This window comes from Dasypus novemcinctus, chromosome 25 (genome assembly GCF_030445035.2).
Source record: "Dasypus novemcinctus isolate mDasNov1 chromosome 25, mDasNov1.1.hap2, whole genome shotgun sequence".
NCBI classification, from domain to species: domain Eukaryota; kingdom Metazoa; phylum Chordata; class Mammalia; order Cingulata; family Dasypodidae; genus Dasypus; species Dasypus novemcinctus.
This window is the reverse complement of record NC_080697.1, coordinates 14,265,242-14,289,290: the sequence shown is the minus strand read 5'-3', so window position 1 is coordinate 14,289,290 and position 24,049 is coordinate 14,265,242. Positions and strand designations below refer to the sequence as shown.

At 41.2% G+C, this 24,049-nt stretch overlaps 1 protein-coding gene across 3 annotated transcripts in view; it reads right to left on the bottom strand.

Moving 5' to 3' along the window:
- Positions 1 to 23,481, bottom strand: part of UBXN2A (UBX domain protein 2A) — a 77,955-nt gene extending 54,474 nt beyond the window's left edge. Inside the window, exon 1 of one of the 3 annotated variants that reach the window (XM_058287684.2) lies at positions 23,268 to 23,481. Coding sequence is in view for 1 of the 3 variants with exons in the window: in XM_058287682.2 (XP_058143665.1) it covers positions 22,026 to 22,080 (55 nt within the window). In the remaining 2 variants the exon portion in view is untranslated. Of the gene's footprint in view, positions 1 to 22,025; positions 22,216 to 23,091; positions 23,235 to 23,267 lie in introns of those variants that run through there. The other 2 variants (XM_058287683.1, XM_058287682.2) reach the window with 2 other exon arrangements.
- Positions 23,482 to 24,049: the final 568 nt, after the last annotated feature.

The following is a 24,049-nucleotide window of genomic DNA, read 5'->3' as shown; positions in this document are numbered from 1 at the left end:
GAATATGGGGAGTCCCCTGTATTTTTAATGTAACATTTATGTAATCTAAGTATCTTTTAAAAAAATTAAAAATTATATTGAAAAGCAAAAACAAACAACAAATAGGTGAAAAACACAAGCTCAGGGAAGCCGATGTGGCTCAGTGATTGAGTGCTGGCTTCCTACATACAAGGTCTCAGGTTCAATTCCTGGCCCAGAACCTTAAAAACAAAACAAAACAAAATAAACCAATAGCATTCAAAATTCCAACAGATTACTTTGCAGAAATGGAAAAGGCAATTTCCAAATTCATTTGGAAGCAAAAGTGTACCCGAATAGCCAAAAGCATTCTAAAAATGAAGAGTGACATGGGAGGAATTTAACTGCCTGACCTTGAAACATATTACAATGCTACACTGGTCAAAACAGCATGGAGAAGGGCCCACAGAATGGAGGAATAAAATATGGATTAGAGTGGATTTACTGATATTCTACTATAAAATTATTGTGACTACCAACAGAAGAAATCGTATCATTGACGGGGAGAAAGTGGCCAAGGTAGTTGCTGAGGGCAGGGAGTGGGAAGAAGAGATGTGACAAGGGGGCATTTTTGGGACTTGGAGTTGTCCTAAATGATATTGCAAGGCAGATGCTGGATAGTATATATCCTGCCATAACCCACTGAATGAACTGGGGGAGAGTGTGAACTGCAAGGTAAACTATTATCCACATAGTGCAGCAGTGCTCCAAAGTGTGTTCACAGAGTACGATGAGTGTGCCACAATGATGGGGAGGTTGTTGGTGTGGGAGGAGTGGGGTGGTGCGATGGGGGGTATATGGGAACCTCTTATGTTTTTTATAATGTAATCTTTTTTGTGATGTATATATCTTCAAAAAAATACAATTTACAAAAATGATGGGGGTGGGGGTTATATATTTTTTTTAATGTAACATTCTATGTGACCTATTAACTTTAATTAAAAAAGTGTTATTTAAAAAAAAAACATCACGAAGAGAAGTGGATGTGACTCAAGTGATTGGCTGTGTGGCTACCACACAGAAGGGTCCGTGGTTCAGCTCCCGGAGCCTCCTAAAGAAGATAGTGAGCTGGCATGACAGGCAGGCATCGCAAGCTGACACAAGATGATGCAACAAGAGACAAAAGAAGAAACAACATGATGAGAGACACAACAAAGCAGGGAGCAGTGGTTTCCAGTGCCTCCTAAACAGGACAAGCAGGAGGGTGAGCTGGTACAACGGGCACGTGCAGGAAGCTAATGCAACAAGAGACGCAAGAGGAAAAATATAAGGAGAGACAACAAAGCAGGAAACTGAGATGGCTTAACAATTAGGCACTTCCCTCCCACACTGGAGCTCCCACGTTCAGTTCCTGGGGCTGCCTAAAGAAACAAAGACAACAAGCAGACACAGCAAGTGCAAACAACGACAGAGTGGGGAGAGATAAATAAATAAAATCTTAAAAAAGAAACAAAAACAAATAGCATGGACCTGGCATAAAGATAGACACATAGATCAGTGGAATCAAATTTAGAGTCCAGAAATAAACCCTCACCTTTATGGTCAATTGTATTTTGACAAACCTACAAAGGCCATGTTAACAGGACAAAACAGTCTCTTCAATAAGTGGTGCTGGAAGAAATGAATATCCATACGAAAAGAATGAAAGAGGACCCCTACCTCACTCCTTATACAAGAATCAACTGAAGGGAAGCAGATCTGGCCCAATGGATAGGGCATCCGCCTATCACATGGGAGGTCCAAGGTTCAAACCCAGGGCCTCCTGACCTGTCTGATGAGCTGGCCCATGCGCAGTGCTGATGCACGCAAGGAGTGCCGTGCCACACAGAGGTGTCCCCTGATGGGGGAGCCCCACGAGCAAGGAGTGCACCCCATAAGGAGAGCCGCCCAGCGTGAAAAAAGTGCAGCCTGCCCAGGAATGGCACCGCCCACACAGAGAGCTAATGCAGCAAGATGACACGAGGGGAAACGGACTTGGCCCAGTGGTTAGGGCGTCCGTCTACCACATGGGAGGTTCGCGGTTCAAACCCCGGGCCTCCTTGACCCGTGTGGAGCTGGCCCATGCGCAGTGCTGATGCGCGCAAGGAGTGCCACGCCATGCAGGGGTGTCCCCTGCGTAGGGGAGCCCCACGCGCAAGGAGTGCACCCGTAAGGATAGCTGCCCAGCGCGAAAGAAAAGTGCAGCCTGCCCAGGAATGGCGCCGCCCATGCTTCCTGTGCCGCTGACGACAACAGAAGCGGACAAAGAAACAAGACGCAGCAAATAGACACAGAGAACAGACAAGGGGAGGGGAAGGGCGGAAGGGGCGGAATTAAATAAATTTATTTAAAAAAAAAAAAAGATGACACAACGAAATGACACACTGATTCCAGGTGCTGCTGACAAGAATATAAGCGGACACAGAAGAACATACAGCGAATGGACACAGAGAGCAGACAAATGGGGGATGGGAAAGGGGAGAGAAAAAAAATCTAAAAAAAAAAAAAAAAAACAACTTAAAATGGATCAAAGACCTAAATATAAAAGCCAGGACCATAAAACTACTGGAATAAAATGCAGGGAAACATCTTCAAGACCTTGTAGTAGGTGGTGGTTTCTTGGACCTTACACCCACAGCATGCACAACAAAAGAAAAAAATAGGTAAATGGGACCTCCTCAAAAATAAATACTTTTGTACCTCACAGGATTTTGTCAAAAGCGTAAAAAGGCAACTGACTCAATGGGAGAAAATATTTGGAAATCACATGTCTAATAAGGGTTTTATATCTAGGATATATAAAGAAATGTTATAGCTCAACAATAAAAAGACAAACGATCCAATTAATGAGTGGACAAAGACTTGGATATTTGTCCAAAGAAATACAAATGGCAAAAAAACACATAATAAAATATTCAACATCACTAACAATTAGGGAAATGCAAATCAAAACTACACTGAGATATAATTTCACACCTATCAGAGTAACCACTATTAAAAAGACAGAGTACTACAAGTGTTGGAGAGGATTTGGAGACAGGAACACTTATTATTCACTGTTGGTGGGAATATAAAATGGTACAGCCACATGGAGGACTATTTGTCATTTCCTAAGGAAGATGAATATTGATTTGCCATGTGACCCTGCAATACCACTATTGGGAAGAACTGAGAGCAGCGACATGAAGAGACATCTGCATACCGATACTCAGACTAGCATTACTGCCAAAAGTTGGAAACAACCAAAGTGTCCATCAACTATTGAATGGATAAACTGTGGTATGCTCACACGATGGAATAGTACGCAGGTGTAAGAAGAAATGAAGTCATGAAGCCTATGACAAAATGGATATTACATTGAGTGAAGCAAGCCAGACACAAAGGACAAATACTGTATGACTGCACTACTATGAACTATAGTGTGCAACATATTTTATGATTCCATTTATATAAAATGTAAATATAAATCAATTTATGAAGACAAAATTAGGGCTGGGGAAGGCATGCTAAGGGCTGTGGAGTTTTTCCTTTTGGGGTAATGAAATGGCTCTAACTTTTTTGTGGTGATGAATACATACTAAAAGCCACTGCATATACACTTTGTTGTTGTTGTTAAAAATTTATTTATTTATTTATATTTCCCCACCCCCTCGTTGTTTGCACTTGCTGTGTCTGTTCATCCTCTGTTTCTTTAGGAGGCACCGGGAACCGAACCCAGGACTCTAACCTGGGACCTTCAATGTGGGAGGGAGGAGCCTAATCGCTTAAGTCACCTGCATTCCCTGCTCTGTTGCATCTCTTGTTATGTTTTACCTCCTGTCTATTGTTGCAACATCTTGTCATGCCAGCTCACCATCTTGCTCATCCTCTTTAGGAACCTCTGCTCCCTGCTTTGTTCTGCCTTTCATTATATTTTTCTTCTTGTATCTCTTATTGCATTAGCTAGCTGTGCCTGCTCGTCATGCCGGCTCACTGTCTTCTTTAGGAGGCACCAGGAACCGAACCACAGACCTCCCATGTAGTGGGCAGGAGCCCAATTGCTTGAGGCACATCCACTTCCCTGAGCATACACTTTGGACAGATTATATGGTATGTGAGTATGTCTCAATAAAACTGTTTAATAAACAAATAATTACGCAAGAATAGCCAGAAATAGAAGATATGTACAGCAGGAGAAATAAAGACATTTGGAGTTGAAGAATTTTGTCTGAAATAATGGAAATGCTCTAATAACAATTGAAGTGATGAATGCAAAACTATGTGATTATAACATATACCACTGATTTCACACTTTGGATGAGTTGTATGCTTTATTAATATGTACCAGTAAAATTGATTTATTAAAAAAAAAAAAGAGAGAATCAGATGCCCAGACATCAGGAAAAACTTACAAGCCATACTAAAAATCAAAATGATATGGCTCAGTAAAGGAAATAAATTAAAACTCCAGAAGAGGGAGCTGGCTCTGGACCTGGTGGCGCAGTCGAGCACTCTAGATCGGGACATGGCCTGCGGCTTCCGTCTGCGCATCACCTCTCAGCTTTCCGGAGTGTTGGATCTTCCACCGGAAAATTTGACCAAGTCAATATCCACAGTTTCAATATCCAAAAAAAGAAATAGTACCTTAATTTCAGCTTTCTGTGGATGCTCTATTAGAAAACAACAATGACCATTCAATACCAGATATTCAAGTTGAAGCCAAGAGACTGGCGGAGAAGCTAAAATGTGATACAGTACTGAGTGAAATCAGCACTGGCCAGGGAACTATAAATTTCAAAACAGAGAACTATTAACAAAGACAGTGCTACAACAGGTAATTGAAAATGGTTCAAAATATTGATTAAAAAGTGAACTTTTCTCTGCCCTTCCCCAAAGAAAGGTAGTAGTTGAATTCAGTTCACCTAATATTGCCAAAAAATTTCACATTGGACATTTGCGTTCCACAATCAAAGAAAATTTTATAGCAAATCTCAAAGAAGCTTTAGGACATCAAGTAACAAGAATAAATTATCTTGGAGATTGGGGCATGCAATTTGGTCTTCTGGGAACCAGCTTCCAACTGTTTGGCTATGAAGAAAAACTCCAATCCAATCCTTTACAGCATCTCCTTGAAGTCCCTTTCATGGCTTTTATCCAATTTAAAAAAACAATTTTTTTAAAAAGTTACATAGATCAGGGAAGCGGCTGTGGCTCAATCAGTTGGGCTCCCGTCTACCATATAGGAGGCCCTGGGTTCACATCCCAGGGACTCCTTGTGAAGGCAAGCTTGCCTGCACACCGCAGAGAGCCACTGGCCCACACGCGCCATGGAGCGCCAACTCAGCAAGGTTACACAACAAAAAGGGAGACAAGTAAAAACAGAAGAGCACACAGAGAATGGACACAGAGAGCAGACAACAAGCAAGTTGCAAGGGGGGGGATAAATAAAAATAAATACAGACGCACAGAAGAGCACACAGCAAATGGACACAAAGAGTAGACAGCAAGCAAGCTGCAAGGGGGGGGATAAAAAAAGATACATAGATCACAAAAATGTTACATTAAAATATATAAGAGGTTCCCATATACCCCCCACCGTACTCCTCCCACATCAGCAACCTCTTTCATCATTGTAGCAATGCTTTTATCCAATTTTAATAACTTTCCATTCTACTTCATTTGTCCCTTGGGTACTTTACCATCCTCAGACCTTTCCTGGAGTTCACTAATAAAACTCTTCTTGTCCAAGTTAAAAAAAAAAAAAAAAAAGAGGAGAAGCAAAATTTAGAACAATTAATTAAACAAGGTCAAGCAAATCGGCCAAATCAATTCAAGCAGATAATGAATATATGGATATAATAGGATAAAGTGGGAAACAGATGTGGCTCAAGGGATAGGGCTTCTGCCTACCATATAGGAGGACTCAGGTTCAATCCCTGGGGCCTCCCAGTGAAAAAGAAGAAAAAGCACGCCTGCATGGTGAGCCAGTGCCCACATGGTAAGCCAGTGCCCGCGTGGCAAGCTGAGTGCCCATGCAGTGAGAGTGCCCACCCGGTGAGCCAGTGCCTGTGTGAGCGAGTCATGCAGCACAACAATGATGCAACAAGAGAGAGATGAAGGGGAGAGTCAAGATGAAGCACAGCAGAAACCAGAAACTGAGGAGGCGCAGCTAAAAGGGAACGTCTCTCCAAATCAGAGGTCTCCAGGATTGAATCCTGGTGAATCCTAGAGGGGCAAAAATGAGAAGAGAAGACCACAAAGAGAAATAGATACAGAAGATCACATAGCAAATGAACACAGACAGTAAAAACAGCGGGGCGGGGAGAGGGGGAAGGGAAGGGGAAAAAATAAAATAAATTAAAAAAAAAAAAAAAAGACAAAGTGTGAGCATAATCAAGAATTTGCAAGTTTACCAAAAAAAAACCAAAATGATGGGGGTGAGAGGCACAATAATGGAAATTGAACATACACTAGAGGCATACAAAGGCAGGTCTGGACATGGAGAAGAAACAATCAGCAAAGAAGAAGACAGGAAATTGAAATCAAACACACTCAGAGGAACAGATAGAGAAAAGACTAGGAAAAAAAAAAACATCAAGCAGTTTCTCAGGATTTGAGTGACAGCAGGAAGCACACAAACATCATAGGTGTCCCAGAAGGAGAAGATAAGGCAAAAGAGGTAGAAGGAATATTTGAGGAAATAATGGCTGAAATTTTTCCCAAATCTTATGAAAGCCATAAATATACATATCCAAGAACTACAATTATACACCAAACATAAGTCCTGAAGACCTACTATGAGACATACTAATCAGAATGTCAAATGCAAAAGATAGAGAATTCTAAAAACAGCAAAAGGGATTCACATAAAAGGGATCTTCAGTAAGACTAAGAGGGGGAGCAGATGTGGCTCAAGCTGTGGAGCGCCTGCTTTCCACATGGCAGGTCCCAGGTTCGGTTCCCTATGCCTCCTAAAAGCAAACAACAAGCAAACTAATGATAAAACCCACTGAGGGGCTCCCGAATAGCCCAAAACATTCTAAGAAAGAAGAGTGATGTGGGAGGACTCTCACTGCCTGACCTTGAAACATATTATAAAGGCAGAGTAGTCAAAACCGCATGATACTGGCATAAAGACAGACACATTTATAAGGAGAATAGAACTGAGAATGCAGAAATAAACTACCAAAAGAAAATGTAGGGAAACATCTTCAAGATCTTTTGGTAGGTGACGGTTTCTTGGATCTTATACCCAAAGCACAAGCAACAAAAGGAAAAATAGATAAATGGGACTCCTTCAAAATCAAACACTTTTGCACCTCACAGAACTCTGTCGAAAGAGTGAAAAGGCAGATGATTCAATGCAAGAAAATGTTTGGAAATCACATATCCAATAAGGGTTTAATATCTATAATATACAGAGATCCTACAGTTCAACAGTAAAAAGACAAATGACCTGATTTTAAAATGGGCACCAAGTTTGAAAAGACAACTGTCCAAAGAAGAAATACATGAAAAAATGTTCACCATCACTAGCGATGAGGGAAATGCAAATCAAAACTACACTGAGGGAAGCGGCTGTGGCTCAATCAATTGGGCTCCCGTCCACGATATGGGAGGCCCTGGGTTTACGTCCTGGGGCCTCCTTGTGAAGGCAAGCTGGCCCGCGCCGCATATCGTGGAGAACTGATGGCCCGCGCACCGTGGAGAGCTGGCACAGTAAGATGATGCCAACAAAGGGAGACAAGCAAACACAGAAGAACACGCAGAGAATGAACACAGAGAACAGCAAGCAAGCTGTATGGGGGGGAATAAATTTTTAAAATTACAGTGAAATACAATTTCATACCTAACTAGACTGGCTGCTTTCAAAAAGTCAGAAAACTGTAAATGCTGGAGAGGATGAAGAGAGATAGGAATGCTTATTCACTGTTGGTGGGAATGTAGAATGGTATAGCCACTGCTGAGGACTATTTGGCATTTCCCAAGGAAATTGAATATAGACTAGCCATGTGACCCGGCAATACCATTATTAGGTAATATACACAGAAGAACTGAGAGCAGAGACACAGATATCTGCACACCAACGTTCATAGCAGCAATTCACAATTGCCAAAAGTTAAAAACAACCCAGGTGTCCATCGACTGATGAATGGATGAACAAATTGTGGTGTATTCACATGATGGAGTATTATGCAGTTCTAAGAAAAGATGACATTGTGAAGCATATGACAACATGGATGAACCTGGAGGACATTATGTTGAGTGAAGCAAGTCAGACACAAAAGGACAAATACTGTATGTCTGCACTATTATGAAATAAATATATGTGTAAACTTAGAGAGTTAATATCTAGAATATAGATCACCATAAAATACAATGAGTTTGAGAATGGAAAGCTGATGGTTAATCTGTGTAGAACTGATGAAAGATTGTAAATCTTTGGAAATGAATAGAAATGGAGAAAGCATATCATAGTGTTTGTAACTAGCAGTGCTACGATATATTTTGACAGTGGTTGAAAGTCTAAGGTCATGTATATTACTAGAAGGAAAGCTAAAAAAATGTAACATGGACTATATAGCATAGTGAAATCTCATGTGAATCATGATTATGAGTCATATTATATAATTAGACTGCTTTTCTTTACCAGCTATGTATAGCAAGGGAAGCATAGAGAGATTGAAAGGTGATAAGTTTTGTTTGTTTTTATTACTGGAATAATGAAAATGCTCTAATAATGATTGAAGTGATGAATGAACAACTTTATGATGAACCAAATGCCAATGACTGTACAATTTGGTTGGATTACAGGTCTTATTAACATGTATCAATAAAATTGATAAATAATATAACCAAGGCAAACTGGATAATTATTGTCTCAAGTATATTATAAAGACTTCTTAATCCTTTTGGTACCTCTCTGAAAAATTATTCCCTAGACTTAAATGAAAATAGATTATTTCATTCAAAGAATATTAGTCATTTGTCTAGTACATTAATATTTATTAAATGTATAAGGCACTAGACTAGTGATTAGATTACAAAGTGATGGTTAGGTATAAGTTATTATCAATGTTCTTTTAAGTTTATAGGTGTTTATAAGTTTATAATTTTTTATTAGAGAAGTACATTTACAGAATCATCATGCATAAGTATCATAAAATATAGGATTCCTACCTTCCATCCTATTATTAACACCTTGCATTATTGTGGCACACTTGGTATAACTGATGAAGCAAGCACATTAGTTTAATTGTACTATTAACTATAATCCACAATTTAACTTATGGTTCCCTGTTTGTGCAGTGCAGTTTCATGGATTAAAAAAAAATTTTAAACTCTATTACCATATATAAAACCTAACATTTCCCCTTTTAGCCACATTCAGATATATATTTCAGTGCTGTTAACTTCATTCCACTCTCTGTGTCTGTTCATCTCTTTAGGAAGCACCGGGAACATTCAATTGTTTGAGCCACCTCAGCTCCCTGTTTTTTTGTCTCATTGTTTTTCTTTTCCTCTTTGTTGCGTCATTTTGTTGCATCAGCTCCCCACGCCTGCCTGTCATGCCAGCTCACGGTTTTGCTTACCTTCTCCAGGAGGCACTGGGAACCGAACCCGGGACCTCCCATGTTGCAGGTGGTGGCTCAAGTGATTCAGACACATCTGCTTCCTGTGGTTTTGGTTTGCATTTCCTTGATGGCTAATGATGTTGAATATATTTTCATGTCTTTTCTGGCCATTTGTATATCTTCTTAGGAGAAATGTCTATTCAAGTATTTTGCCCATTTTTTAACTGCATTGTCTTTTCCTCATCAAGCTGAAGGATTTCTTTGTATATTCTGGATACTAAACCTTTATCAGATATGTGGTTTCTAAATATGTTGTCCCACTGTATAGTTTATCTTTCATGATAACATCCTTTGAGGTGCAAAAGATTTTAATTTTGATGAGGTTCCATTTATCTATTTTTTTCTTTTGTTACTTGTGCTTTGGGTGTTAAGTTTAAGAAATCATTTCCTAACACAAGGTCCTGAAGATGCTTCCCTACATCTTCTTGTAGGAGTTTAATAGTTCTGGCTTTTACATTTAGGATTTTGATTCATTTTCAGTTGACTTTTTTTTTTTAACTCAGTTTACCACTTTCTTTAAAAATTATTTTTACTTATTCCTCTCCTTTCCCTCCCATTGTCTGCTCTCTGTGTGTCCACTCACTCTGTTCTTCTGCGTTCATTTGCATTATCCGGCAGCACTGGGAAACTACGTCTCTTTTGTTGCATCCTGCGTCAGCGTTGTGTGCGTGGCGCGGCGCCACTCGTGGGCAGGCTGCGCTTTCTTCACGTGGGGCGGCTCTCCTTGTGGGGCACACTCCTTGTGCACGGAGCCCCCCCTACGCAGGGTCGCCCCTGTGTGGCACGGCACTCCTTGCGTGCAGCAGCACTACACGTGGACCAGCTTACCACATTGGTCAGGAGGCCCTGGGGATCAAACCCTGGACCCTCCATATGGTAGACAAACACTCTGTCAGTTAACAGAGCCAAGTCCGCTTCCCTTCAGTTGACTTTTGCATAAGGTATAAGATGGGGTCCTTCTTTCTTTTGTAAATGGAGATTCTGTTTATCTAGCACCATTTGTTGAAGAGACCATTCTTTCCCAATAGAATGGTCTTTGCCCCTTGTCAAAAATCAGTTGGACAGACCTTCTCATTTTTGCTTCCAGGAATAAGAAAATGTTTCTCAAAGCAAAACCAGACAGAAGGGTGTCAGGAGCACCTTAGGGCCCAGTACAGGGCCCAGTACATCTGTAGCTTTTCTCAGAAACAAAAAGCTTGAGGGACTGGCTGAAAAAGGAGTTATGAAGACCTTGCTAAACTGTGGTTAACAGCCACTGAAACCAAGGACAAATTTGATGTGCTTGAGACAATGCGGGACTGAGAAACTGCATGTACCCTCCTCATAAGACCCCAGCATCACTTATTTTTCTTCTCCCCTACCCCTCTCCTTTGCCTATAAAAACTTTCTAGCTTCCATTCTAATTTTTTAAAAAAGATTAATTAATTTATTTCTCCCCCTTCCCCTGTTGATTGCATTTGCTGCGTCTGTCTTGTTTCTTTTTAGGAGGCACCAGGAGCCGAACCTGGGACCTCTGATGTGGAAGGGAGGTACCTAAATGCTTGAGCCACCTCCACTCCCTGCTTTGTTGTGTGTCTCATTGTTTTTCCTTCCTGCTTCTCTTGTTGCATCAGCTCGCCATGCCTGCCTGTCATGCCAGCTTGCGATCTTCTTTAGGAGGCACGGGGATCTAAACTAGGACCTCCCATGGGGTAGGCAGGAGCCCAGTCACCTGAGCCACATCTACTTCCCTCCATTCTCATTTTGAACTGGTTTTGGAAAGAGTCCCCCAGTTCTTCCCTTCTGCGCTTGTAATAAATCTCCTTTTCCCTGGGGGAAAAAAAATCAGCTGGCCAAAATGCAAACTGTCCTTAGCAGAATCATGACAGTGCATCCTTATGTAACCACAACAAATAAAGCAAATTAGAAGGATGTTCTTGTCATGTTTTCAACTACCCTCTTTAGTCTTATGCCCAACATTTTCCTAGATGAGTTTCAGAGCATAGAAGGCTTGCTTCCTCCCAGCTTCAGTAGTGCATTCTGGCTGCTTATACTTTTAATAACAATCGGCCCATCCATAGATCAATGATGAATGGGATGTCTACAGGGAAATAGAAAAAAGGAAAAACAAACAAACAAACTTGAGCTACAACCATTAGGAGAAATGGATCAAAGACCTAAAGAGCTAGAACTATCAAACTCCTAGAAGAAAACATAGGGAATCATCTCAAAGACAATCTAATTTAAAAATGTAAAAGACTTGAACAGACATCTTTCCAAAGAAGATATACAAATGGCCAAAAGGGACATGAAAAGATGCTCAACATCATTAGTGATCACGGAAATGTAAATCAAAACCACAATGATACCATTTCATACCCATGAGAATGGCTGCTATTAAAAAACCAGAAAATAACAAGGGTTGGAGAGGATGCAGAGAAAGATGAACACTTATTCATTGCTGGTGGCAATGCAAATGGTACAGATACTGTGGAAGACAGTTTGGTGGTTCTTTGAAAGCCAATCCAGTAATCCCTCTTCTACATATAAACCCCAAAGCACTGAAAGCAGGGACTCAATATTTGCACACCTATGTTCATAGCAGCTTTAGTCACAATTGCCAAAAGATAGAAGCAATCCAAGTGCCTATCACCAGAAGAATGAATAAAACGTGGTATACACATACAATGAAACGTTATTCAGCTGTAAAAAGGAACAAACTCCTGATTCATGCAACATGTACAAACCTTTAGGACATTATGCTGAGTAAAATAAGCCAGACACAAAAGGACAAATATTCTATGATCTCACTGATTTGAAACAATTAGTATAAGCAAACTCATAGAATCTAAACATATTCTAAAACACAGATTACCAGGAGATGGGGTGAGGCTAGAAAATGAGAAGTTAAGGTTTAAAACGTACAGCGTTGCTATTTGGAATGATGGAAATGTTTTGGTAATGGATGATGGTGATGGTTATACAATATTGTAAATGAATTTAACAGTACTGAAATATATATTTGAATACAATTAAAAGGGAAAATGTTAGATTGTATATATGGTAATAGAATTTTTTTAAAAATTTAATCCAAAGAACTATACTACACAGTGAATCCTAAGTTAAACCACAGACTTTAATTAATTGTACAATTATAAGAATGTTCTATCGTCAATTTTAACAAATGTTCCACACCAGTGCAAGGTGTTGATGATAAGTGTGGTAGATGGAAATCCTGTATTTTATGCATGATTGTTTTGTAAACTGACAACCTCTCTAATAAAGGAGGAAAAAAAACCATGAAGAGGTTTTGAGAAGAAAAAGGGGTAAGCATAACACAGATAAAAACCTTATCTATCCTAATACAGAAGACAATGTCCAAAATTAATAACTCAAGAGACAGGAAAATATATACTGTTTAAAAATATGGCTGTACATAACAGAAGAAACAGCTATGAGTTCAAAGTAGTTATCTCTAAAGAAAGGGAGTGGAAAGACTTTTTAGTTTTACACTTTCTAGCATTAGTTGTCTTTTAAGTTATAAGCAGGTATTATTTTGATAAAATACTTTAAAAGAAAAGAGAATAATTAAAAAATATATTCAGAAAATCAGAATTCCATGCCCATTAATGTTTTCTCTTAAGATTTCTTCCTTCAATCTCATTTTTAAACTATTTGTCTCCCTTTAAAAATTGTTGAAATATTTCAAACACATAAAAGGATAAAGAAAAATATAAACATCCGTCCCAATCACTCAAATTTAACAATTGTTCACATTTCAACTTAGGTGCTTTTTTAAGAAATAAAGCATTACAGATACAGGTGAATATTATTTCATTTAAAAATATTTGCTAAATGGTACATTTTAAATATATACAGCTTATAGTATATCAAGTATACCTAAGGCTGTTAAAATATTTAAAATGTATATTTATTCAGTGTCTACTATGTAACAATCATGGTTCTAGGTGCTTAGATACATTACTGAAACAGAAAAAATTCCCAGCCCTTACAAACATTATATTCTGGTAGGCTTGTTTGCTTTTCACTTGACAGTTATCCATTATTTTCAACCAGTCCAAAAGAATCCTTTAGTTTAGATCTGATTTTTATTGTCTCATAAATATAACATGTTGGGAAGCGGATTTGGCTCAACTGATAGAGCCTCTGCCTACCACAAGGGAGGTCCAGGATTCAAACCCAAGGCCTCCTGACCAGTGGGGTGAGCTGGCCCATGCACAATACTGATGTGTGTAAGGAGTGCTGTGCCACGCAAGGGTAGCCCCACACGCTAGTGCACCCTGTAAGGAGAGCTGCCCTGCATGAAAAAAGCACAACCTGCCCAGGAGTAGCACTGCACATGCAGAGAGCTGACGCAAGATGACACAACAAAGAGACACACAGATTCCCAGTGCTGCTGACAAGAATGCAAGCGGACAAAGAAGGACAGACAGTGAACTGATACAGAGAGCAGACAATGGGGGGGGAGGGGGGGAAGGGGAGAAAAAGAAAATTAAAAATTAAAAAAATCTTTAAAAAAGTAAAAATAAAAATAAATATAACATTAATTCCACATGTGTTTCTATGTTCGTGTGGTAAGCATTCACATTCTAGGCATTCAATCCTAACCATCCTTCAAGTCGGAGATCAATAACAACTTCTAGGTAGTTGGGTGCCGCTCCATCCCATTCCGATGCATGCCATCCCATTCCGATGCATGCCATCCCATCCCAACACGGGAGTTTTTGCCTTCTGCTCCCGGTCTCTCTCAGGCAGCCACCCCAGTGGGCACAAGCCCAGGGCACGCTCCCTCCCTCTGCTTTACACTTCCCAGCAGTCAAGATCCCTGGAAGCTTTGAAGCTCAGCAAAGAAGGGAAATTCATTGAGAAGTCTGTACAGAAAGCTGTGTTTCCAAAGGTGTTGATTTCTTTTAATCACTCCTGTGGGAAGCTCCCTGGAGGCAGAGAGACATTTAACCTTGACATCTCATGTAAATCTTCCTGCTATCCTTGGAATAAGATAAGCACAGCACTGGCCTAACATCAGTGGGAATTGCTGATCTGTTAATTGTGAGGATCCCTATTATCTTTGTTACCCCAGTTCTCAATGGCTCATACTCTGGAGATAACTGTTCAGAAATCTACAATGGATCCTAAAATTTCCTGTGGAAATATAAAGGACTCAAAATTTCCCAATGTTGAAAAAGTGGAACAAATTTGGAAGACTCACACTTCCTAATTTCAAAATTTACTAAATGCTATAGTAATCTAGACATGTAGATCAGTGAAACAGAACTGAGAGTTTAGAAATAAGCCTTTACATTTATGGTCAATTGAGGTTTTTATTTTTAATATGACTATACTTTTTTTTTTTTTAAGATTTTATTTATTTCTCTCCTCCCAACCCCCCTGCCCCCCACCACCGTTGTCTGCTCTCTGTGTCCACTTGCTGTGTGTTCTTCTGTGTCTGCTTGTCTTCTCTTTAGGGGGCACCAGGAACTGACCCTGTTACACTTCGGAGTGAGAGAGGGGTGCCCAATCTCCTGCACCGCCTCAGATCCCTGGTCTGCTGTGTCTCTTATTGTCTCTCCTCTGTGCCTCTTTCTTGCTCCACCAGCACCCCACTCAGGCCAGCTCACCTTACCAGCTAGTTCTCTACTTGGGCCAGCTTGCCTTAACCAGGAGGTCCCGGGAGTCAAACCCTGGACCTTCATATGGGAGCCCAATTGCCTGAGCCACATCTGCTTCCCTCAATTGAATTTTGACACAAGTTGCCAAGATAATTCAATAGGGGAAACAATAGTCTTTTCAACAAAAAAGGGACAACTAATATCCCCATGTCACGGAATGTGAACCTATACTTTACACCCAAAAAAAAAAAATACACACACACACACACACACACACACACACCTTACACCAAAAACAAAAATTAACTCAAAATGTAAGTGCTAACACAGAAAACCCCTTGAAGAAAACATAGGAGTAAATCTTTTTGATCTGGGATTAGGTTTCTTAGATATGACACCGAACGCACAAGTAATAAATTTTTAAAAAAATAGATAATTTACACTTAACTGAAATTAAAAACTTTTGTGTACTAAGGGACACCATCAAGAAAGTTAAAAGATAACTCACAGAAAGGGAGAAAATACTTGCAAATGATATATCTGATAAAGGACTTGAATCCAGGAACTCTCTAGTTGTACACCCTGGATGAATTGTATGCTTTATTAATATGTATCAATAAAATTAATTTAAAATTTAAAAAAAAGAACTCTCATAGCTCAACAAAAGACAACCTAATTGAAAAATGACCAAAGGATAGGAATACACATTTCTGCAGAGATGATCTAGAAATAGCTACTAAGCACATGAAAAGATGCTTAACATCATTAGTCATGAATGGTATCACAATGAGATACCACTTCACACATCTTCTAAAATGGCATTACTCTAAAGGACAGGCAATAAGAAGTGTTGGCAAGGATGTGGAGAAACTGGAACCTGCATTCGTTGGTAGTGAGGATGTAAAATGGTAGACCTGCTTTGGAAAACACTTTAGCCTTTCCTCAAAATGCTAAACATAAGATTTACTATGTAGCCCAGGACTTTCACCAAGAGAAATGAAAAGGTATGCCTATGCAAAAATTTGTATGTGAATGCTTACAACAGCATTATTCATAAAAGCCAAAAGGTGGAAAAGTCCATCAAGTAATGAATGGATAAATAAAAATCATGAAGTACTGATACAGGTTACAACGTGGATGAACTTTGCAAACATTATGCTAAGAGAAATAAACCAGTCACAAAACTATCAAAACAGGGAAACGGACTTTGGCCCAGTGGTTAGGGCGTCCGTCTACCATATGGGAGGTCCGCAGTTCAAACCCCGGGCCTCCTTGACCCGTGTGGAGCTGGCCATGCGCAGTGCTGATGCGCGCAAGGAGTGCAGTGCCACGCAAGGGTGTCCCCTGCGTGGGGCAGCCCCACGCGCAAGGAGTGCGCCCGTGAGGAAGCCGCCCAGCGTGAAAAGAAAGTGCAGCCTGCCCAGGAATGGCGCCGCCCACACTTCCCTTGCCGCTGACAACAGAAGCGGACAAGACGCAGCAAATAGACACCAAGAACAGACAACCAGGGAGGGGGGGAAATTAAATAAATAAATCTTTAAAAAAAAAAAAAAAAAAAAACTATCAAAACAAAACACAAAACTTCTACCACAAAAGTGAAACAAATACTCCAACCCGACCCTTATTTATATCTCTCCCATAGGCTTTAGAGTCTGGGCACTTAAATAATACTACCTGATATTGTTTACTTTGTTTCTTTTGTGTCTTAGTTCTTTCTACTAAATCCAAGATCCTTGAGGACAGGTAGAGTGACTTAGACATTTCCTATTTCTTCCACAGTGTCCAACACGTGCAAAGCAATGAGTATACACCCTTAATGTAGTATTCTATATTTCCCATTAACAGGTTATCGTTCTCTAGCAAATCATTATTTAATTTTCTTCATACTTTTATAAGTTTAAGTTTCTGATAATTTTTTTCTTGATATTTAAGACAGCACAATGGCTAAGAAAGAACAGAACTTTAAATCAAGTTGACTTGTACTAAAATCTTGGCTACATCAATTTTGAGCTGGGTGACTCTGTGCATGCTATTTAACTTCTCTAAGCCCGAAATGCCTATTCTGTAACCCGAAATGCCTATTCTGTAAAACGGAGTCAATTATCCTCCTCAAAAAGTTGTTCTGAGAAAGGAGATACTGAAAAATACAATATTAGGCTGCATTCTTGTTTCCCTTCTCTCCACAATAAGTTCTATAATAGGAATTGGTAAGGAACAATTTCAGACAACCTTGACTGTCATGAATTTTTACTTTCAATTTCACTAAACTTTTCAAAGCATTAATTTATTTAATGAATTTCCTGCATTGTGTACAAGGCACTGGTTTAGAACTAAGGATAGAAGTTTAAATATTACAGACATAATCTCTATTACCATGGAGTTTACAGGCTAACAAGGAAAAAATATACTGAATTAGTAACTGCAAATCTGGCATCAAGTTATAAAGTAAAAATTAATTCTAACATGGACATGAAGTAACCATTATTTTAGGTACTTGCCATCATAATTAGTAATATGCAAATGAACCATGTAAACTTTATTTATGTCATCTGAGGTTTCTACAAATGTATCAAAGTTATATGATATGACTGAATCTAAGACCTGTACTCAACTATGGAGAATAAAAAAATCCATTTGACAGATAACTGATCAACAAGAAGTTGGGCATCAGAATGGGCAGATCAACAGAATTTCTTTTACTTTGCTTCAGTCTACTTTCAATTAGTACCACCATCTCAGATTTGTATAGTATATCACAGTTTACTGAACTCCTTCCCAAATTTATTCCATTAACTCCCAACAACTATAGTGATAAAATCAGTCAGCTAACAGAGTAGACTGAGTTTTGTAGAACACAGCCACTAAAAGGAAAATATGCTCAAAATAGACTGACTGCTAAGAAATGTAGTCTTTTTAATGTAAACACTAGAATTTGAGTAGAAAAGATCTGCATTTTACTAATTTTTATAAACAGGCCATTTTTTTAAGGTACAGATTTATATTAAGATATTTCTACACAAATAGGCATGCTGAAGTTTCTCCTTCTCATAAGGTAATTCATGGTATTGATCATTAGGAAAAAGAAACTTACAGATCACATTGCTACATAGGACCCCTTTCGCTTAGATCCCTATGGAAATAAATCTCTCCTACAAGGCTCCAGGAGCAACCTCACTACAGTAGCATCAAAAATACACACTTTAAAAAAGTTTATGAGAGCAGTGACACTAACAGACATCTGTACATGATATTCACAGAGATGTTATTCACGATTGTCAAAGGTGGAAGCAACACAGGTGTCCAATAACTGATCAATGGATAATCAAATTGTGGTGTACGGACATGATGGAATATTATGCAGCGTAAGACAAAATTAAGTTGTGAAGCATTTGACAACATGGGTGAATCTGGTGGGCATTATGCTGAGTGAAGTAAGCCAGACACAAAAGGACAAATACTGTATGATTGTGCTGTAATGAACTAAATATACTGTGTAAACTCAGGGAGTTAATAATTAGAATTTAGGTCACCAGAAATCGAATGAGAATGGAAATTTGAGGGTTAATCTGTGCAGAACTGGAAAGAACATTGTTTAGAAATGAAGAGAAATTGGGAAAGCACATCATCATGTTTTAACTAGTAGAGCTATTATACAGGTATGACAGTAGTTGAAAGGGTAAGTCATATCTATTAATAGAAGGTAGGGAAGTGGATTTGGCTCAATGGATAGAGTGTCCGCCTACCACATGGGAGGTCCAGGGTTCAAACCTAGGGCCTCCTGACCCATGTGATGAGTTGTGCTTGCATCACAGTGCTGATGCACGCAAGGAATGCCGAGCCGTGCAGGGGTGTCCCCCGCATAAGGGAGCCCCATGCACAAGGAGTGAGCCCCGTAAGGAGAGCCGCCCAGTGCGAAAGAAAAGTGCAGCCTGCCCAGGAGTGGTACCACACACAGGGAGAGCTGATGCAGTAAGACGACGCAACAAAGAGAGACACAGATTGCCGGTGCCGCTGACAAGAATGCATGTGGACACAGAAGAACACACAGCGAAAGGACACAGAAAGCAGACAACTGGGGGAGGGGGGAGTGGGAAGGAGAAGGGGAGAAAAATAAAAATAAATCTTAAAAAAAAATAGAAGGTAAGCTAAAAAAATATAACATGGGACTGGGTAGCATAGTGAAACCCCATATAAAATACAAATATGGATGATATTGCATATATAAGACTGTTTTTACAAAACATAAATACAAATAAACTAGAGACAGAAACAATAGCATGGGAAGCGGACTTGGCCCAGTGGTTAGGGTGTCCGTCTACCACATGGGAGGTCCGCGGTTCAAACCCCCAGCTTCCGTGACCCGTGTGGAGCTGGGCCATGCTCAAAGTGCTGATGCACGCAAGGAGTGCCCTGCCACGCAGGGGTGCGCCCACATAGGGGAGCCCCATGGGCAAGGAGTGCGCCCCATAAGGAGAGCTGCCCAGCACGAAAGAAAGTGCAGCCTGCCCAGGAATGGCGCCACACACACGGAGAGCTGACACAACAAGATGATGCAACAAAAAGAAACACAGATTCCCGTGCCGCTGACAACAACAGAAGCAGACAAAGAGGACGACGCAGCAAAGAGACACAGAGAACAGACAACAGGGGTGGGGGGGGGGAAGGGGAGAGAAATAAATAAGTCTTTAAAAAAAAAAAAGAAACCATAACAGCTAGAAACTGCAAGGTGATGAATTTTTGTTTTTTGTTTTTATTAGTAGTGTTATTGGAATAATGAAAATGCTCTAAAAATGACTGAAGTGATGAATGCATAACTATGCGATTATACCCAATAGCATTGATTATATACTTTTTTTGAGATTTATTTTTTATTTATTTCTCTCCCCCTCCCCCCACCAGTTGTCTGTTCTCTGTGTCCATTTGCTGTGTATTCTTCTGTGACAGCTTCTATCCTTATCAGCGGCACCAGGAATCTGTGTTTCTTTTTGTTGCATCATCTTGTTGCGTCAGCACACCGTGTGTGTGGCACCATTCTTGGGCAGGCTGCACTTTCTTTCGCGCTGGGCGGCTCTCCTTACAGGGTGCACTCCTTGAGAGTGGAGCTCCCCTACACGGGGGACACCCCTGTGTGGCACAGCACTCCTTGCATGCATCAGCACTGCGCATGGGCCAGCTCCACATGGGTCAAGGAGGCCCGGGGTTTGAACTGCAGACCTCCCATGTGGTAGGTGGATGCCCTATCCATTGCGCCAAGTCTGCTTCCCACGATTATATACTTTTGATGGATTTATGCCTTATTAATCTGTATCAATAAAATTGATCTGTTTTTAAAAAAGTTCATTTGTATATTTTGTGAATTCTGGCTTATTAAATACCAAATGATAGAAAATGAAATCTTTTTTAAAAGTTTCAGCCTATCTTAGTTATGCTCGAGGTAATGAAAATACATATTTGTCCTCTAAGAAAAACTGTTAATGAGGGAGTTATCTACTTCCAAAGACCAAAGTGGTATTGACAACAGTAATTTAGATGAGAAAATCCTGTGGAGCAGGTATAGCTCAGTGACTGAGTGCATGCTACACAAGTATGAGGTCCTGGGTTCAATCTCCAGTACCTCCTAAAAAAGGAAAAATAAATGTGAAAATTCTAAGGGAACGGTGATATTTAGGCAGACTGTCAAGGTTACCCTTCCATACCAAGAAATTTCCAGGGTCCCATCCTGAAATGTCATCTACCTGGCACAGGCCACCTCAAAAACATTCTCCTTTAGAGAACCATCAAGTATTCCTCCAGTTCATGTGAATACAGAAATACTACAAGGTTAGGGGAGCTTAGTTAGGTATCCTTAATAGTCACAATGTCTTCACAGCAACCACTCTGGTCCCAACTACGATTATCTCTAGTTGGTCTCCTCGAATCCATTCTTGCCCCCATTCAATCCAGTTTCTACAGAGCAGTCAGGGTGACCCTTTGGAGACAGAAATCTGACTGCAGACTTCTCTGCTTAAACCTCTTCAATGACTTCCAACTGAAAATAGAATAAGTTCAAATCCTTTGGGTTGTTACATGGGGTTGTCTTTTTTTTCACTATATTGAATATGCTTGAAATTTTCCACTTAAAAGGTATTAAAAAAAAAAAAAAAAGAAAAAGTGGTTCCCAAATTCTTAATTATCCGGCCCTAATCTACTTAATAACCAAACCATCCTTTAGCTTTTTCACTGTCAAAGAAAAAAATCTGCACCAGACCAAATGAAACAGGATAGGAGGACTTTTTGTTCAAAGTAATACCCAAAAGATAGAGAGAGACCGAAAGGCTACAGTAACAGAGAAAGAGAGACTAGATGCCTAGACTAGAGGAAAGTGAGGGGTCAACCCTGCTGAAGCAGAGCGTGGGGGAGTTTTTAAGGACTGAGATGAGCTAATGGAAAAGTAATGGAGGGGGAGGTGAAGCAATGACTTCATTTACATGTCATCTCAGTCCAGCTGGAAAGGCTTCACTCCCAATTAAGGGCTCAGGTGAGGGAGGTCAAGGGCCTAGAGTCAGGAAAAAGCTTGTCTAAAATGTAGACAAGCAAAGGAGAAGTTCTAGGACCATAGGGTTCAGGTAAAATTCAGAAGCATCATTACACTCCAACTGCTTTGACCTTGAAGTCCCCTAAAATGTGCCATCTTCACTAAGCCTTTGTGGGATCTATTTCCTTTGCCGGGAGCTTTCTTTTCACCTCTTGAGTGACATCACCATCAGCTAATTTCTATTTATCCATAATCTAAACTCACAGGTTACTTTCCTAGGAAAACACTTACCCGATTTCCCTAGCTGGGAAACGTCCCCACTGAAAGCTCTCACAACACCTGACATTCTTCCTTGTTCGCTTCTATCACACACTTGTGTGGTTATTTGTTTAAAATGTTTCCTCCAATGAGACTATAAATTCCTTTAAGTCAGAGTCGATAGTGGTCAACAGCATATCCTCACCACACAGCAAATAAGTCACTAAAGAATTTTGAAAGAAAAATTTAGTAATTTAAGTAGAGAGAAATGAATAGTAAGTATGCATTAAGTGATTAAAGTATGCATGCCAAGGACTCAGAATAGTTTCTGTTAATACCATATTCTGCTTTATATCATTATTTGCACGCTGAACCACTTCCTCCTCCCTGCACACAATTCTTACACATTTTGCCTTCCACCAGTGCCAAGCACTAACTTTAGTATACACGGGTGCTCGAAATTCGTTGACCCTAATTGCCTTTTAAATCAATTTGACCTTTGGCATATTGAGACAAAGACCCCCAAAATCAACTTCTAATCAAACCGCCCCCACGAACACTAGCTCATAATTCAAAAAATGATAAACTCACACGTTAGCCACGACTATGAAATAAAAGGTGATTTTCGCTCGCTTCTACAATCCCTCATTCTCTGCGGTGCCACATCGCTGTTCTCTACATAAATTTCCCATCTTTATTTTTAGACTTCAAATTACGCACTAAGGAATCCACGCCAGACGCCACCCCTGCTCTGAAAAAGAGCTGATGACCAGGCGTGGAAAGATAGAAAAAAACATTAACGAACTCTGAAAACCAGAGCTCATCAGACCTGAAAAGAAATGGAAGAAATGGAGAGACTAGTGAAGAAGGGAACCAGCTACGAAATGACCGCCTAAAGCCTTTTTAGAGGCTCGAAAACAGACGTCGTGTTTTCGAAAGGTGTCTCGGCAGTGCGCGTCCTTGGAAACGGAGGCATTTTGACCGCCCAAAACTCTTCAGTTTCCGAGAGAGAAACCACACTGCGCGCTCTCGGCTGACCCTTCCCGCCTCCACCGCGACAGGCGGAAGCACCGTCGGGAGACCGCGACCCCCGGCTCACCTGGGCGCGGCGGGAGCTTCGCCCCGGCCTCGGGGCCGCAGCCGCAGGGTGCGCAGCCCTCGGGACGCTGGAGGGCCTGGACAGCACCCAGGCCGCAGCAGCCTCCCGGCGCCGCCGGAGCCACGCCCGCCCGCCCGGGCCCCGCGCCCCGCCGGCCGCCGGCGCCGGAAACTCACCTCGGGGCGCGGCTGCGGGAGGGGGCCGCGCCGCGATGTCGCCTCACGGCTTAGTCCTCGGTCCCCTCAGGGGCCGCGGGCGCCCGCCGCCGCCGTTCGGCTGGAGCCCCTCAGACCGGGAGCCCCGCCGCCCCGCGGACCGCCTTTGGCTCGGCCGGCGCGGGTGACGCCGCCTCCCTCGGTTCCGTCCGCCGGGCGCGCGCTAGGCCGGCCCTGCGCGGGGGCGCGCGCGGGGGCGGGGCTTGCCCGGTCGGTCGCGGCGGGTCGCGGCGTTCCCCGGGCTAATGGCGGCCGCCGGCTTCCTGACGCTGGCGCGCCTGCTTGAGGCCTCATCACTGGGCCCATTTGAGCACCCGGGGTCTGCTGGCCTCTCTCTGTACCTCTTCGGCCTCACATTGACTCTGTGGAGAGATTTCCCTGCATTCTGACCATGTTGAACTTTACCTGAGCCCTGTGAGCCTGGAAAGCGACCGTTAAAGATATTCCCTCACCCCTTAGCGTTCTGGAAAGGACACATTGCAAGAAAGCACCCTTCCCCGTATGATTTAGATAAGACTCGCGGATGCCCTTGTTTCCTAGGACAACGTCCGATACAGACCTCCAAATTCCCATTTTTTCCTTCATAAATGATTAGCCTACCTCTTTGCACCCCCAACCAATCTGGACAAAATAAGGTCTACCTTGACTTCGGCAAACTTCAGTTAAACTTCTCCCCTTAGAAACTTAAAAAGTGAAGGGGAACAAAAAGAATATACATATGCCTAAGAGGAAACTTGTACCAT